Raw genomic sequence first — 13,782 nt, forward strand, 5'->3', positions numbered from 1 at the left:
TCTTCAAAGATGATAGATTCTCTCTACAAAGATGATAGATTCTCTTTTCAAAGATGATAGATTCTCTCTTCAAAGATGATAGATTCTCTTTTTAAAGATGATAGATTCTCTTTCAAAGATGAAATCTTTATTGAATTTCTACACAAGTCCCAACAAAGAAAGCTGGTTTTATCCAAGACAAAATGGGGCATCAAAGTCATAGTTATGACTACAGCAAGAGTTCCACAAATGAAACATTTCTTATGAGACTTAAATGAAGCAAAGAAGACACCAAGATACAGATTGATCAGATGATTCTGCAGAAATGAAAGCTTGATAGCATAAGTTGCTACATTTCAGAGGTAATCCTGGCAATAAATGATGAAGTGAAAGAAGACCAAGTTCACCAATTTGAAATCAAATAAAAATGAACTTAATATTCATGCATCATATTTAGGCATTTGCAAAAATAGGTGCATTTACATTCATTTTATCCATGTTGAATTTTGACAGGAATTTCAAAGATTTTAGCAAAGATTTAAATCCATCATTCAATGGATCAACATTTTCAGTTAGAGTTCATAATGAGAAGAACTCATCTGAAGAAGAAGAAGAAGTTCATAATAAGAAGAACTTTTTCAACTTTTTGCTTAAATTCATCCCTCGGTGGATCAGCAATGCCAGTTAGAGTTCATAATGAGAAGAACTCATCTGAAGAAGAAGAAGAAGTTCATAATGAGAAGAACTTGTTCAACTTTTTGCTTAAATTCATCACTCGGTGGATCAGCAGTGCCAGTTAGAGTTCATAATGAAAAGAATTCATCTGAAAAAGAAGAAGAAGTTCATAATGAGAAGAACTTGTTCAACCTTTTGCTTAAATTCATCACTTGATGGATCAACTTTTCTAGAGAAAGTTCATAATGAGAAGAACTCATCTGAAGAAGGAAGAAGAAGTTCATAATGAGAAGAGCTTGTTCAACCTTTGTTTGATTTTATCACAGAATGAGATAGATCAGTATCAGCATTTCCATAAAAAGTTCATAATAAGAAGAACTCATCTGAAGAAGGAAGAGAATTTGTTCAACTTTTTGCTAGATTACATCACAGAAGAAGATAAATTGTCATCCCCAGCGAAAAAGTTCATAATGAGAAGAACTTATCTGAAGAAGAAGAAGTTCGTAATGAGAAGAACTTATTCAACACTTTGCATGACTCTATCACAGAAGGAGATAGATCAGCACCAACATTGCCAGAATGAGATAAATTGTCAATCCCAGTGGAAGAATTCATAATGAGAAGAATTCGTCCTAAGTGAGCAAAAAGTTCATAAGGAGAAGAACTTATAGCTCAGAAGTTTAAACGTTTCAAGCTAAAAATGGTGTTTTATGTCTTTGCTCCATTCCTGTTCCACAGCAACGAGCAAAGAGGGGCAGCTGTAATCACCATTTTTACCTCTCCATTCCAGCATCTCCACGTTGCATTTCCAGCAATTTCCAGCAGCTGCAGCAGCCCCTCCACACAGCATTTCCAGTAGCTTCCAGCGACAGCTGCCCCTCCATGTTGCAGCTACAAACAGCCTCCAGCAAGCCGGGACAGCAGCTCCTCCACGTCCCAGTTCCAGTGGCTTCCATCACCTCCTTTGGCCAGTGACTCACCGAAGCTTTCCCCTTTGGACTGGTCCAAGACAAGCACTGGAGGTGGCTATAAAAGCCACCACACCTGCGAGACAGAGAAGGAGGAACAGACAGGGGGAGAGAAAAAAAAAACAGAGAGCAAAGATACAAAAACAAAGAACAAACAACCCACAACCAGCAGTAAACCAAAACAGAAACAAAAAGAAAGGAAAGAAGCTTACCGAGGAAGCCACCGGACCTTTCAAACGTCACCAAAACCTTCAGAAACCGAAGGTATTTCTTTAGATTTGCTCCGATCAAGAGCTATTTAGGAGAAAAAAGCACTGGAACCGTCCTTAGGACGGTCCGATCTACATAATGATAAAAAAATAAAATTTTCCGGCCACCGGATGCGGTGGCCGGCGGTGAGGGTCACGGCGGTAGACGGCTGCCGTCTGGTGACCGGCTTCCCTCCGATGAGGGAAGCTAGAGAGAGGGGAGAGCGTTTATTTCTCTCTCGGTTAGAGAGAGAAATAAAAAAAAAGAAATGAAATATGGCCCGAAGGGCCAGCTGAATTCGGCTTTAAATAGCCCTTCCCGAACGACGTCGTTTCGGGGAGGGCTATTCGTGTAATTAAATAATAGTTAAATCCTTTCCGCAGCCAGTCTAATTTGTAAACTTTACATTTTAGTCACTAAATTGAGTTTATAATCCTTTTAATTCGGTTCTTTAATTTTAATTTTATTTATTTTAGTCCTTTATATTAAAATAATATATATAGGGTAAATAATAGATTTAATCCCTTAATTTTAATAATTAATATTTTAATCCCGAGTTTATATTTTTAATTTATTTTAATCTGATATTCAAATTTTAGATAAGTTTTATTTTAGTCACTAAATTAATAAAATAAGAAAATAGCATGTTTAATCCCTATAATTTTGATTAATTATGAATTAGGTTTTTAATTTTAATTTTACTATAATTTAGTCACTAATTTTAAATGTTTTTATTTATTTTACTGCTTTTAAATATATCGTTCTAATTGTATTTTTATTGTTTTAATTTTACTTGTTTATATATTTAAATATTTTTATTATTATTATGTAGTCATAAATATATATAATAAATAATAATTTATATTTTTTTAATAAATTATTTTAATATTTATTTTTCAATATCGAAGAAAAGGGTCTTAATACAACTGGATGTCCTATTCTGGTATTTTAAAATTAAATATTATAAAAAATTATTATTTAATTTTATGTAAATTAATATTTATTAATATCAAAGAAAAGAGCTGTCTTAAGGCACCTAGAAGCCCTTTTCCGATATTTTTAAATAAATAAATATTTTTTATATAATTTTGAAATAATAGGATTATAAATTAAATATATTTTGAATTTTTAAAATTTTAATAATAGAGACAATTTATAATTAAAAAAAGTACCAATTTTGGGCGTTGTAGGGGTGCTAATCCTTCCCTAAACGTAACCGACCACGAATCCCTTTTTATTATTAAAAATAACGAATTTTTGGTTATAAACGCAGATCAGTTCATTTTTTATTTGATGTTTTCTTAAAACTCTTTTAAAAAATAATTTTTAGGTATTCGACCTACCTGACCCAAAAGGCCGATGGAGACTCCCAAATTATTTTCAAAACCATTTATTCACATCAATTTTCCCGCCAAATAAATATTTCGTGCCCGGACGAAAACCGGTTACGACAGGTACCGATACCATAAGGTCAGTATCGATACCAATTTTTGAAATAAGGATTTCAAATGCAAATGGGTATCGATACCAGGCTTGGCATCGATACTACAGCTAGGGTAGTGTCGATACCCTACAGGGGTATCGATACTACTTCAAGTAGAAAATGAAATATAGTCTTTCTTTTAGTATAAGAAATTAAGGATCGAATTATGATGTTTGGAATGCTGATATGCATATAAATGTATGATTATGTAGATATCGAGCTTAAGCAAGTTTCGGAACAATCGAATAATTAAAAACGGTCGAGAGAGAGATAAAGTTCTAGGATTGATTCGAATCAAGTGAGGCTAAGATGAGTGTCTACTACCATAGTTAGTATAGATATTGTTTTATGGAAATGGACTTGTGATAAGTCTATTTCCTATATTTGATTTCATTAATTCATGTTCATATACATGCATATATTATGATTATAATGAGTATGTGCATAACTCATACATGCATTAATATGATATAATATGTGATATATGCAACCATAAGAGAATCAATTCAAGTTATGTATTATAATACAAGTGATTATATGTGTACATGTGCAGTATGTGATGTGTTTATATGAGAAGTGAGAGAAGAGATATGAAAATGTGACATGTATCCATATTTATGCCCATGTTATGTGATATGAGAGCTGTAGGTATAATTGGCATGCCAAGAGTCGAGGGTTCTATTTGGTCCTTCGGGACATATATGTAATCCTTTGGAATATATATGCGGTACTTCGGTACACTTATTTGGTCCATTGGAATATGTATATGGTTCTTAAGGAGTGGTCCTTCAGGACATAGTGGTCCTTCGGGACAAGTTTAAGTGCCCTTAGTGGGAATTTATACGAGATGTGGTGACAACATATGTGCACAACTTCAGTGTACTCACTTACCTCAGATTCTCAGTAATATACATAGGCATTCCAATAGATAAAACTGAATTAAAAACCTCATAAGATGATATGTTCATTTGTACATTTTGTAATTTTGCATGTTATAGTTGAGGAAATATATGTAAATGGTAAGGTTATAATGGAATCTATAGAAGTGCATGTTTAATGAATTTCATTATTATATGTTATATTATGTCTCACTAAGTCTGTGACTTAGCGTGTAAGTGGTTTACACGTAGGTACCAAGAAACAAGGAGATTAGAGTTAAAGGTTAGAAATACATCTCCATTGCAACGATCAGATCAGAAGTGATTTAAAACAATATGTCATTTTGTTGTAATAATTATGTTGGCATGTAATCACAGTTTAAATCATATATGCTCTGATTGATTTTGTAATCATTTTGATGATATTTATGTAAATTATTGCATTGTTGTTTCAATCAAAGTTTTAAATTTTATGAAATTTTGTAAAAGTAAACGTTTTGAAAAGTCAATGTGACACCTTGAATTTGTATCCAGGTCTAATACGGATTGGGGTGTTACAGCAACACTTGGGGCTCTAGGCCGGAAGGTGCTTCAATTACTTCCGGAGACTTTTTCGAGGCTCTAACGTCGTCCGAGTTTTATAAGAACACCAAGGTGGTCCACTTCCAGTCATCTTGAATTCTTTCGGTTTCTTAGTTGTGCTTACTATCCGTGTTAACTTGTGAGATTATACAGGTTCGTGATATCTCGGAGTCGTTCCTCTGGGCACCGTTCCTTGCGTTGCAGAAATCGAACACCTTTCTGACCATGTTGTTACTGCTTTCCATGTACAAAATGAAGAGTGTTCCTGTACTTGATCTGGACGATGGAAAGATCGATAACATCATAATACAGTGCTTCAGGCCTTTAAGTTAATGAGGAAAAACAGAATCGGAGGCATACCCGTAATCGAACACGGGCGGGAAAAAGCTATCGGTAACATCGCCTTCGAGATGCACAATTTCTTTTAACCGCACTGGATATCTACCGTGATTACAGGTCGGCAATGCATTATGATAAACTTGTAGATCACATTAGATATGAATGTCTATAAAGTGTTGGAAGTCCTTTTGATGCATAGATCAATCACGACTAAGAACTTCCTAATAGCGGTTCGAAACTACTTGGAGAAACACAAGAAGAGATCGCCGACGCTGAGTGGCATGATAACTTGCAAGAGAGATGAAACAGTAAGAGAGTTGATCCAGACATTCGACTCGGAGAAGATCCAGAGGGTGTACGTCGTGGACGAGGACGGGAACTTGGAAGGAGTGATCACACTTAGAGACATCATCTCAAAGTTGGTACACTAACCACGCGGCTACTTTCGTGATTTGGCGTGTTGCCTTTACCTGAAAACAGCAGGGTGTGAAAGAGTGACAATCAAAACAAGTTGTAGGCTCCCCATGAATGATGCAACTCACTCCTTCATGATTTTCTGGATATGCAGATTGTAACATAGGCGAGCCGCTTCTACTTGACAGGTTCTGAATTCTGTCAATTTATGCTGCTTTCAATAAATGGATTTGGATGTTCCGTGTTGCAACTTGCAATCTAAAAACAAGACCCCTCTTCTTGGAATGAATATACATTCTATCTATATATATAATCATTTCTCTTATATTACTCAACAAATCCAAAACTATATATATATATATATATATAAACTGGATTTGGATGTTATGTGATTCAGTTCTAGAATAGGTATTCGAACTGTCTTCGCTGTCGCATACAAAGGTTAATATGACTATCGACCCTCGTTCATTACAGGTTGATGGTTAATATGGCTATCGATCCTCATTCATTACATGTTCAGGGTTAATATGACTATCGATCTTCATTCATTATAAGTTCACGAGTCGAGTTCAATTTAAGACGTTATATTTCTTCATGTCTATATGGAGGTTAACCTTATAAAACATAAGAGATATGTACCCTAAAAATAATTACCATCATACACGAAGATTTATCTCACGAAGACTTAACATTTTACTCCAAATTAAAATGGATGAAACTCATACCATGCAAAATGTAAATACGTAAAGAAAATTATTGATACGATAAATAATCTTAAAAACAATATTCATCATTTTTATTATAAAAGCATTTTATTTCTAAAGTTCATAATAAATTAATATTTAAAAACGGAATATAACGTCTTTTTGAATTTAAGAGTGTTAATATAGAACAAAATATTAAGATAATTATTTAAAATGATATTGCGTGAGAAATTTAAAAAATTGATATAATTGATTTCATTTATTAAATAAAGAGATCTTAAATTAAACATGAAATTCGAGTTTATAATTTTTAAAAAGCAGAAACAATATACTTTAAAAAAAATATAATTTAAATATTAGAAATATCCTCAACGGAGTCATCAAATTATGAAAACTATTTTAGCTTTAAAAAATTATTTTATTATTTTACTTTTAATTATTATTTGTATTTTAAAAACTATAACTATCATCGATCATTTTGAACTAGATATAACTAAAAACTTTATAAAAAATAAGTATATATATATATATTCTTCATATTTATTTTATGCTAAATATTTTTTATTTTTAGATGTACCTTCTAGAGCGCAAGGCTCTTAACCTTATGGTTGTGGGATCGAGTCCCACGGTGGGCAAATCATAATTCTGACTGCCGAAGGTCTTCCACGGAAGTTGCTCTCAACCTGACGTTGGGGGCAACCTACTATCCTACCTCCCCCTTACCCCATTACATATGAGAATAGGGTCAACTAATTTTTTATATGTACCTTTCAGTAATATATATATATATATATTATTCTTCATATTTATTTTATGATAAATATTTTATATTTCTATATGTACCTTTCAGTAATATTATTTCTTAAATTGCGTCCCCTTCTTGGAGTGCAATGTACCTTGTCAATGTCCTCTGTACTTATACGTAATTTAACAAATATTTTAATTTATTTCGAACAAATTTTATTCTATTTTACTCGATTAAAAAATTAAATTAAATGATAATAATAAAATAAGACACAATAACTCGATTAATGAAAACAATAACTCAATTTAATCAAACAACCATACGTAATTGGAGGCTTGGACAATCCCATGAATCGTGAAAATGAAGAGTAGCTCCTAAACAATTTGTTAGGTCAAATTTGGACAGTTCTTACGAGTCTTAATCTGAAAAGGACGTGATAAAGAGAATGAATTTGTTTGGGGATTTAGGAAACAACCTCGGCAATCAGATTCTACCAATAACCCAACTTGTTCCTACTACTTAAAAACCCAGCTGCCTACCTTTTTTTACCAACATTTGTCGTTACCGACAATTTTGCTCACTGTCACCACAAGATGCTGCGATATTGGCGAAACTTTTGATAGCTTTTTCCAATGTTCATATGATTATAGTAATTGAAATGGCAGCCATTTCACATTTGCCATGTTGCTGTTAGAGAACCAACTGGCATCAAATTTGACTCCAAGCTTAATCTAAATATTCTATTTTGTTATCTAGTGACTTCACAGATTAAAAAAAATAACTTCAAAATATCAAATTCAACTCCACCGGCCAACAAAGAAATGATCTTTAACCAGCAATGAGAGAAGAGGGAATGAAGCCACTACCACCCAAAATTTCAGTTCATCTTCAATGGACCACCCCAAGGGTTCTTTCTTACTGATGTATCAGGTTTCATTTCAAATGGACCCTGCAATTTCTATTCATGAATAGGCCAATGACTTGTCTAATGAAAACGACGACTAACAAGATCCGAGTTGAGTTCTTGTCGTAAACCAAAGACGTTGCATGTTCATTTGTTATTATAACACAATAATGTCTGAAAACACATGTTGGTTTATTTATGTACCCCTATTGTTTTGAAACAGGGACCTGGCCCCGTTCGTTGTCATCTTGGTGTGTTCTGCTTTTTCTCATATTGTTCTTTCGGTTCAGGCAACTGTCACGCCTTGAGAAGGTGGGGACATGAACCCCACATCGAAAAGAAAAAGGGAGGTCATAGAGTTTATAACGCTCAATACGTTAAACCCCAAATACCAAGAAAATCAACAAATTAGAAGTTCCTCAATGTCTTTTTCAAAACATTGAATAGAGGGCTCGGATCATTTTTGTTGAATTCAAGTTATACAAATGGCTGCTATGTTGTTTCAAAAGTCACCTATCTGTATCGTTGGGTTGACTCTGGAGGGCGAGAGTCAAGATTGGCAGCGCCCCAACAGTAGAGGAATTTCAACTTTCCATCAATTCTATTCTAGAAAAGCATATTTCAAGGCAAGATTGTTGTTCCTTCTGCTAAGCAATCAAAAGAATTCCAACCAATTAACCATAGGAAGCTTTCACTACTTTACAAATGCAAGCACTGGACACATAATTCCACAGGAAAAAACAGTAAAAACAAACATGATACTAAAACACATTAAATACAATCTCACTAGGTGCAAATACATGAAACGTGAAAGATTCGGACGAGGAAAATAAGTGATAATCAATTAATTATATACCCTACATATAGGGAAGTTTCTGCAATTCCTATACCTAAACCTATTCAAAGTGCCCTGCCATTGATGTATTTATTCTACTATGGAACACCCTAAAACCTTGAAAGAGACTCTTAAGCGGTCATGCCTTACCTTGAACTAACACATTTATGTAGAAAAAACGGATAAAACATCTGCAAGATGGGGCCGGAGAGTTCACAATCCACAGACAACATATCGGTCCTATTCTTATAACACTTATGAATATGACATGGATAAAATCTGACTTATGCTTTTATGTGCCTTCTTGCTGATACCACAAAGACTGAATACTAACTTACGCACTTACAATTTACGGCAACACATTATAACAAATAAAGAAATAAAAGTGCAAGAGATGTAGCCATTCCCTTGGGATAGGCATAACTGATTATTCATCATGTTATATGGAAGTTGTGTGTAAAATCTTACCGGAAGGTATTAGCAACAAAATATATATTGGTTTCAATTCTAAACACAAAAACATTGCCAATGGTCCTTATATTAAGATTACAGAAGCAGAAGCCTTTGTTCCAGCAGATAGAAGTTCAGGTGCTGCTGAATATTGTGAGCAATATTTTCAAAGATACTAACGGGTCTATGAAGCATGACAAAATGGAGAGGTAACAATATTGCCATGCTAATGGTGATTCGAGAAATAAAATATATGAACAAGAAGAAAAATCCACACATATAGAAACTATAAACTATAAACATGTACAAGATACAGTATATAAAGGGGTGACAAGTAGCTTTCACAAAACCTGTGTTTAAACATCAAACAGATAAAAGAAGAAAAAGAAGAGACAAAAGTCAGCGAACACATATATTGGTAACACTCTCGCTCTGATTAGTCCTTGATGTGCGGAAAGCGCATACCTGTAACGAGAGTCCAGTACCCTATGAACTCTTTCTTCTCATATGATGAAGAACAAGAGGTGTTCCTTCAAACAAATCCAACAGATAGTTTTCCAAGTCATCGGGTGTATACTTGATGTATTTTCCAGCATGCCTTCCACTCTCTAGCTGACTCCCGAACCTCCCCATGAAGGAGCGATAAGCTGGAAGTACTTTCTCTGATATAGAAATTCGAAGCTCTTCACGAAGTTGAGGATCTGGAACCTTCCAACCTGTCTGAATCCTATATATGTCTTCGAAACAGGCATTGAAGTTCTTAAATCTTTCCTTCAAGGCTACCTTGGAGGCATTATTCGAGCTACCACCAATTCCTTCATCTTTCAAACAATATAAAGCTTTGGTCCAACAAGCCCTCAGATAACTTGTAGCATATTGGCGTATCGAGCCACGCCGCTTACGAACCCAATTGTCTCCCAAAAGTTTTCTTAACTCAGAATCCTTCACCTTTTGTACTATATACAGATTATTATTCATTAAAAAGATACAATGTAATGCACCATCCTCATACAGTTTTGACTTCTCCTCGAGATTGGATTCCAAAGAGGATATCAACAACAGCAACCGTTTAGCAAAAGGAGTCATTGTCTCTAGCTCACCATCCTCACTCTGCAATCCATTTGATTCATCCTCGTCACTCTCCAATAACGAATTCAAAGTCTCGCTATAATCCACAAGCAGTTTCACATAATTCATCACATAACGAGTAAGCGGATGAATCTCCCCATTCTGCATAGGTTTCTTTGAAGCTTCATTATTCACGGCATTCTCAAACTCCAAAAACGTCCCTTTTGCCGCATCCCCTAATCCAGCCAACACTCCCTTTGCCTCGGTGCACATATAATCATCTGTGAACATCATCTCGAACTCAAGCAATGCATCTGCTAGCACATCATACATGTCCAGGATCCTAAACAGCTTCTCAGATGATCTTTTCCCAATTGCCACTGCTTCCCCAAAATTCAACAACTGCATTACACATCCTTTTGCGGTCTCGTTAAAACAAATCTCTTTAATCGAATTCGACCCACTGAAAATCTGATCACAAAGCCTTTTTTCCCCCTTCAAAAGAACCCTAACAGTAATCTTAATTGCCTGAACCCATTTCTTCATCTTTTCATCCAAAGTTTTCCATTCAATCTTCTGAACTTCCTCAATACTTAATTTCTCGACTCCGAGAATCATTAAACACTCATCCAAAGCATCACGCCTAACGTTGCTATAAGCTTGAACACACTCTTTTTCATACCCGGCATTGATCATCCGCTCAGCAATCTCTTTCAATTCCACAACAGCATCAGGATTTATCAAATCCACACATAAATCATCACCGAAACTCGGTCCTCGGTCGTGAAAGCACCCTCTTTCGCTATCGACTTCTGCGAAACTTTCGAATTCCTCACCGATTTCCCCTTCATTCGCCGCGAAGGAAAGCGAAACCCTCCTGATGGAACCGTAAAGCCTCTCCGAATCAAGCGGGACGGTGTTCCTAATCAAAATAAGCCGAAACTCGTCTTCCAGCCTCGACATAGCCATCTGAATAGCCGTCTCGGCCCGGTCCATGATTTTATTATCAGACCGAATCGACATATCAACAACCAACTGAAGGATTTCATCGACAGCGGCGAGGTACTCGGCGGCTTCATCGGGAGAGTCTTCCCAAGGGAGAGAGTGGCGAGAAGCCTCGTCGTTGGAGGAAGAAGAGGAATAATCCCACCGGAGAATCACTTTCTCGGCGGCGTCAAAGCGGCCGCCAGTGGTATCAGCGTTTTCGTTGATTAAATCCGTGATGTTAGACAAGCGGTTATCGAAACTAGAGAAAATCAACAGCATGTCTTCACGAACCTCTTTTGGAGTGTTGAGACTCTTCAAGATCTGCTGAGCCGTGGCCATGACTCGGTCCTCGCTGCCCGCTCCAAGGTTCGTCGTGGTGGTCTTCATAGTCGATGCTTTTGACCCTTTACTCAGACCAATTCTCCGGTTCTTTTTTGAGCCTTTTTCTAAGAAGTAACGATCTGGGGATTGTGGGGGGCGCGGTTTAGAGTTGAAATGAAATGAAAGCAACCATTTTCAGGGTTTGGGTTGTACAAGGATTTTGGGGTTACTGAAACAAGGGGAAGTGAAGATTTTGCAGGAAAATTGGGACTGGGTTTCGCCGGCCGGTTAGGGAAAGGAAATACGATGCTGAAAGAGAAAACAACGAAACGTCGGAGGATGTTTTTATGAGCGCTTTGCCCGAGAATTCATTATAATAAGAATTAGATACTGTGTAAGAAGCCAAACCACAAGGGTTTCGGTAATGAAGGAAATCTTATTTTTTTACGGCAGGATAATTAGGATATTTATTTAGGATAAATTATGTAATTAGTCATTCAACTTTTTATCATATAATTTCTCAATTATAAAATTATAAATTTCATCGTTGAATTTTTAAACTATATTCGTTTAAATTACTTAACGTTAATTCTTAAAAGATTATGTAAATAACCTGATTTTTCCTTTTGTAAGTATATGCAATCATCTCTTAAACTTGATTTTAGTAACTTTTAATTTATCAGTGTTAAGAGTATACTTTCCTAAAAACAAATGATTTAATTGGTTTTAGGCCTCTAATATTTTTTAAATCATTACAATTAAGTCCTTGCCCCTATCAAATACATTGGTTTAATTATATTTTAGGACCCTTTAGTTTTAAAATAAAATTTTGAGTTAAAACTTTTTTGGGTTTAATTATGCTGTAAGACCCTTCAATTTTAAACTTTGTGAAATTAAACCATAACTTCTTAAAATTTTATGGTTTTTTCAATTTTAAAGATCCTATTTATTTCAAAGTTTAACAATTTATCCTCTCATAATTTAATCCTGGCTCCGTCCCAGAATGTACAGTTGTTTATCTATCAATTCACAATGCTTGTGTTGGTTCAAGCTTATGACTTGAATGAATAATTTATGGACCAGTTTTTATTTGTAAGGTAACTTTTTTTTTGGTAATATACACCATTAAACATGTAAACCTATGTAGCCTCCTATAATTCAAATATTCTTTTAGAAGCATTTTTTTAATATATATATACACACGTTACATTAGGGAAATTTTGAAATGCAGTCAAAGGACATAGTTGTCTCATATATTATAACTACTACTATTCATATAATGGGTTATTAATATAGAATACTTGTAAGGTTGGTGGTATATGGTTAAATACAGGTTAATGGAGTTGTGTTCCCATTAGGTTTCACCGTGGTGGGGCATATGGTATATGGTAGCTCATGGTGCTATAGACGTAGAGCATGAGATAGATCCACTCAAAAATGGATTTTATGGATTTGATTTTCGGTGTGAACATCTTCATTGCAATAAAGATTATGGGATTTGGCCGGTGATGGTTGTTAATTAGGATTAAGGATTCGGATATTTAGGGTCTTAGGGATGAAATTTTGAAATAATGATAATAATGATGGTCGGTCAGTGAACAGACGGTAATGAATGGATAGTTTTCGGTAATGGAGGTAGTGACCAAAGATGACCAACAACTATTGATAATAAAATTTGAAATTAGAGATTTTAGAGTTTTGATTTTATTTTATTTTTATTTAAAATGTTCTTTATTTTAAATTTATTTTTTACCGTTCTTACAGGCTTGACGATTTGTTAATAATTATTGTTGTTGTAAATTTTGTATCATTATGAATTTATGTATAATTTTATAAACTAATTTATAAATCTCAATATTTTATAAGATATAACTTATAATTTTCGGATACCTAATCCGAACTATTCGAAAATTGAAAAACAGATCGGATATCTGAATTTTTGGATCGGATCAACGAGTCAACGAATCGGATCTGTCGGATCGGATCAGATTTTTTTGCACACCCCTAATTGTCAGGCGAGTCTAGTCGGGTACTTCTCTAGTTGGGTAGTAGGTGTGAGGATGAATTTGAGAATGTACTCACGTGGGCGGGTGTGAATTTGAAATTTTTTACCTATCATGGGTGGTGGGCAGATGGTAGATTAAAAAATATTAAATGGGTATGGAGATGGGGAGGGGGTGTCCACACCCGACCCCCGCTCG

General features: G+C 34.9%; 1 protein-coding gene and 1 long non-coding RNA gene across 2 annotated transcripts; one reads left to right on the plus strand and one right to left on the minus strand.

The window, feature by feature from the left end:
- Positions 1–4,773: 4,773 nt before the first annotated feature.
- Positions 4,774–5,398, plus strand: LOC120122034. The gene is made up of 3 exons (XR_005516039.1): positions 4,774–4,886; positions 4,968–5,270; positions 5,353–5,398. It is a non-coding gene; the product is annotated as an uncharacterized LOC120122034 (long non-coding RNA).
- A 4,009-nt stretch (positions 5,399–9,407) lies between these two features.
- LOC120122035 (exocyst complex component EXO70B1-like) lies at positions 9,408–11,939 on the minus strand. Its single transcript, XM_039141291.1, has 2 exons — positions 9,671–11,939; positions 9,408–9,555 (listed from the first exon to the last, which is right to left on the minus strand). Exon 1 carries the CDS (start codon positions 11,645–11,647, stop codon positions 9,692–9,694), a length of 1,956 nt encoding a protein of 651 aa, XP_038997222.1. The 5' UTR covers positions 11,648–11,939; the 3' UTR covers positions 9,408–9,555; positions 9,671–9,691.
- Between the last annotated feature and the right edge of the window lie 1,843 nt (positions 11,940–13,782).

Source organism: Hibiscus syriacus, unplaced genomic scaffold (genome assembly GCF_006381635.1).
Source record: "Hibiscus syriacus cultivar Baekdansim isolate YM2019G1 unplaced genomic scaffold, ASM638163v2 tig00110384_pilon, whole genome shotgun sequence".
NCBI classification, from domain to species: domain Eukaryota; kingdom Viridiplantae; phylum Streptophyta; class Magnoliopsida; order Malvales; family Malvaceae; genus Hibiscus; species Hibiscus syriacus.

Bases quoted from the DNA above. Each gene is read 5' to 3' on its own strand.
- LOC120122035 (XM_039141291.1), bottom strand. From the start codon at position 11,647: ATGAAGACCACCACGACGAACCTTGGAGCGGGCAGCGAGGACCGAGTC.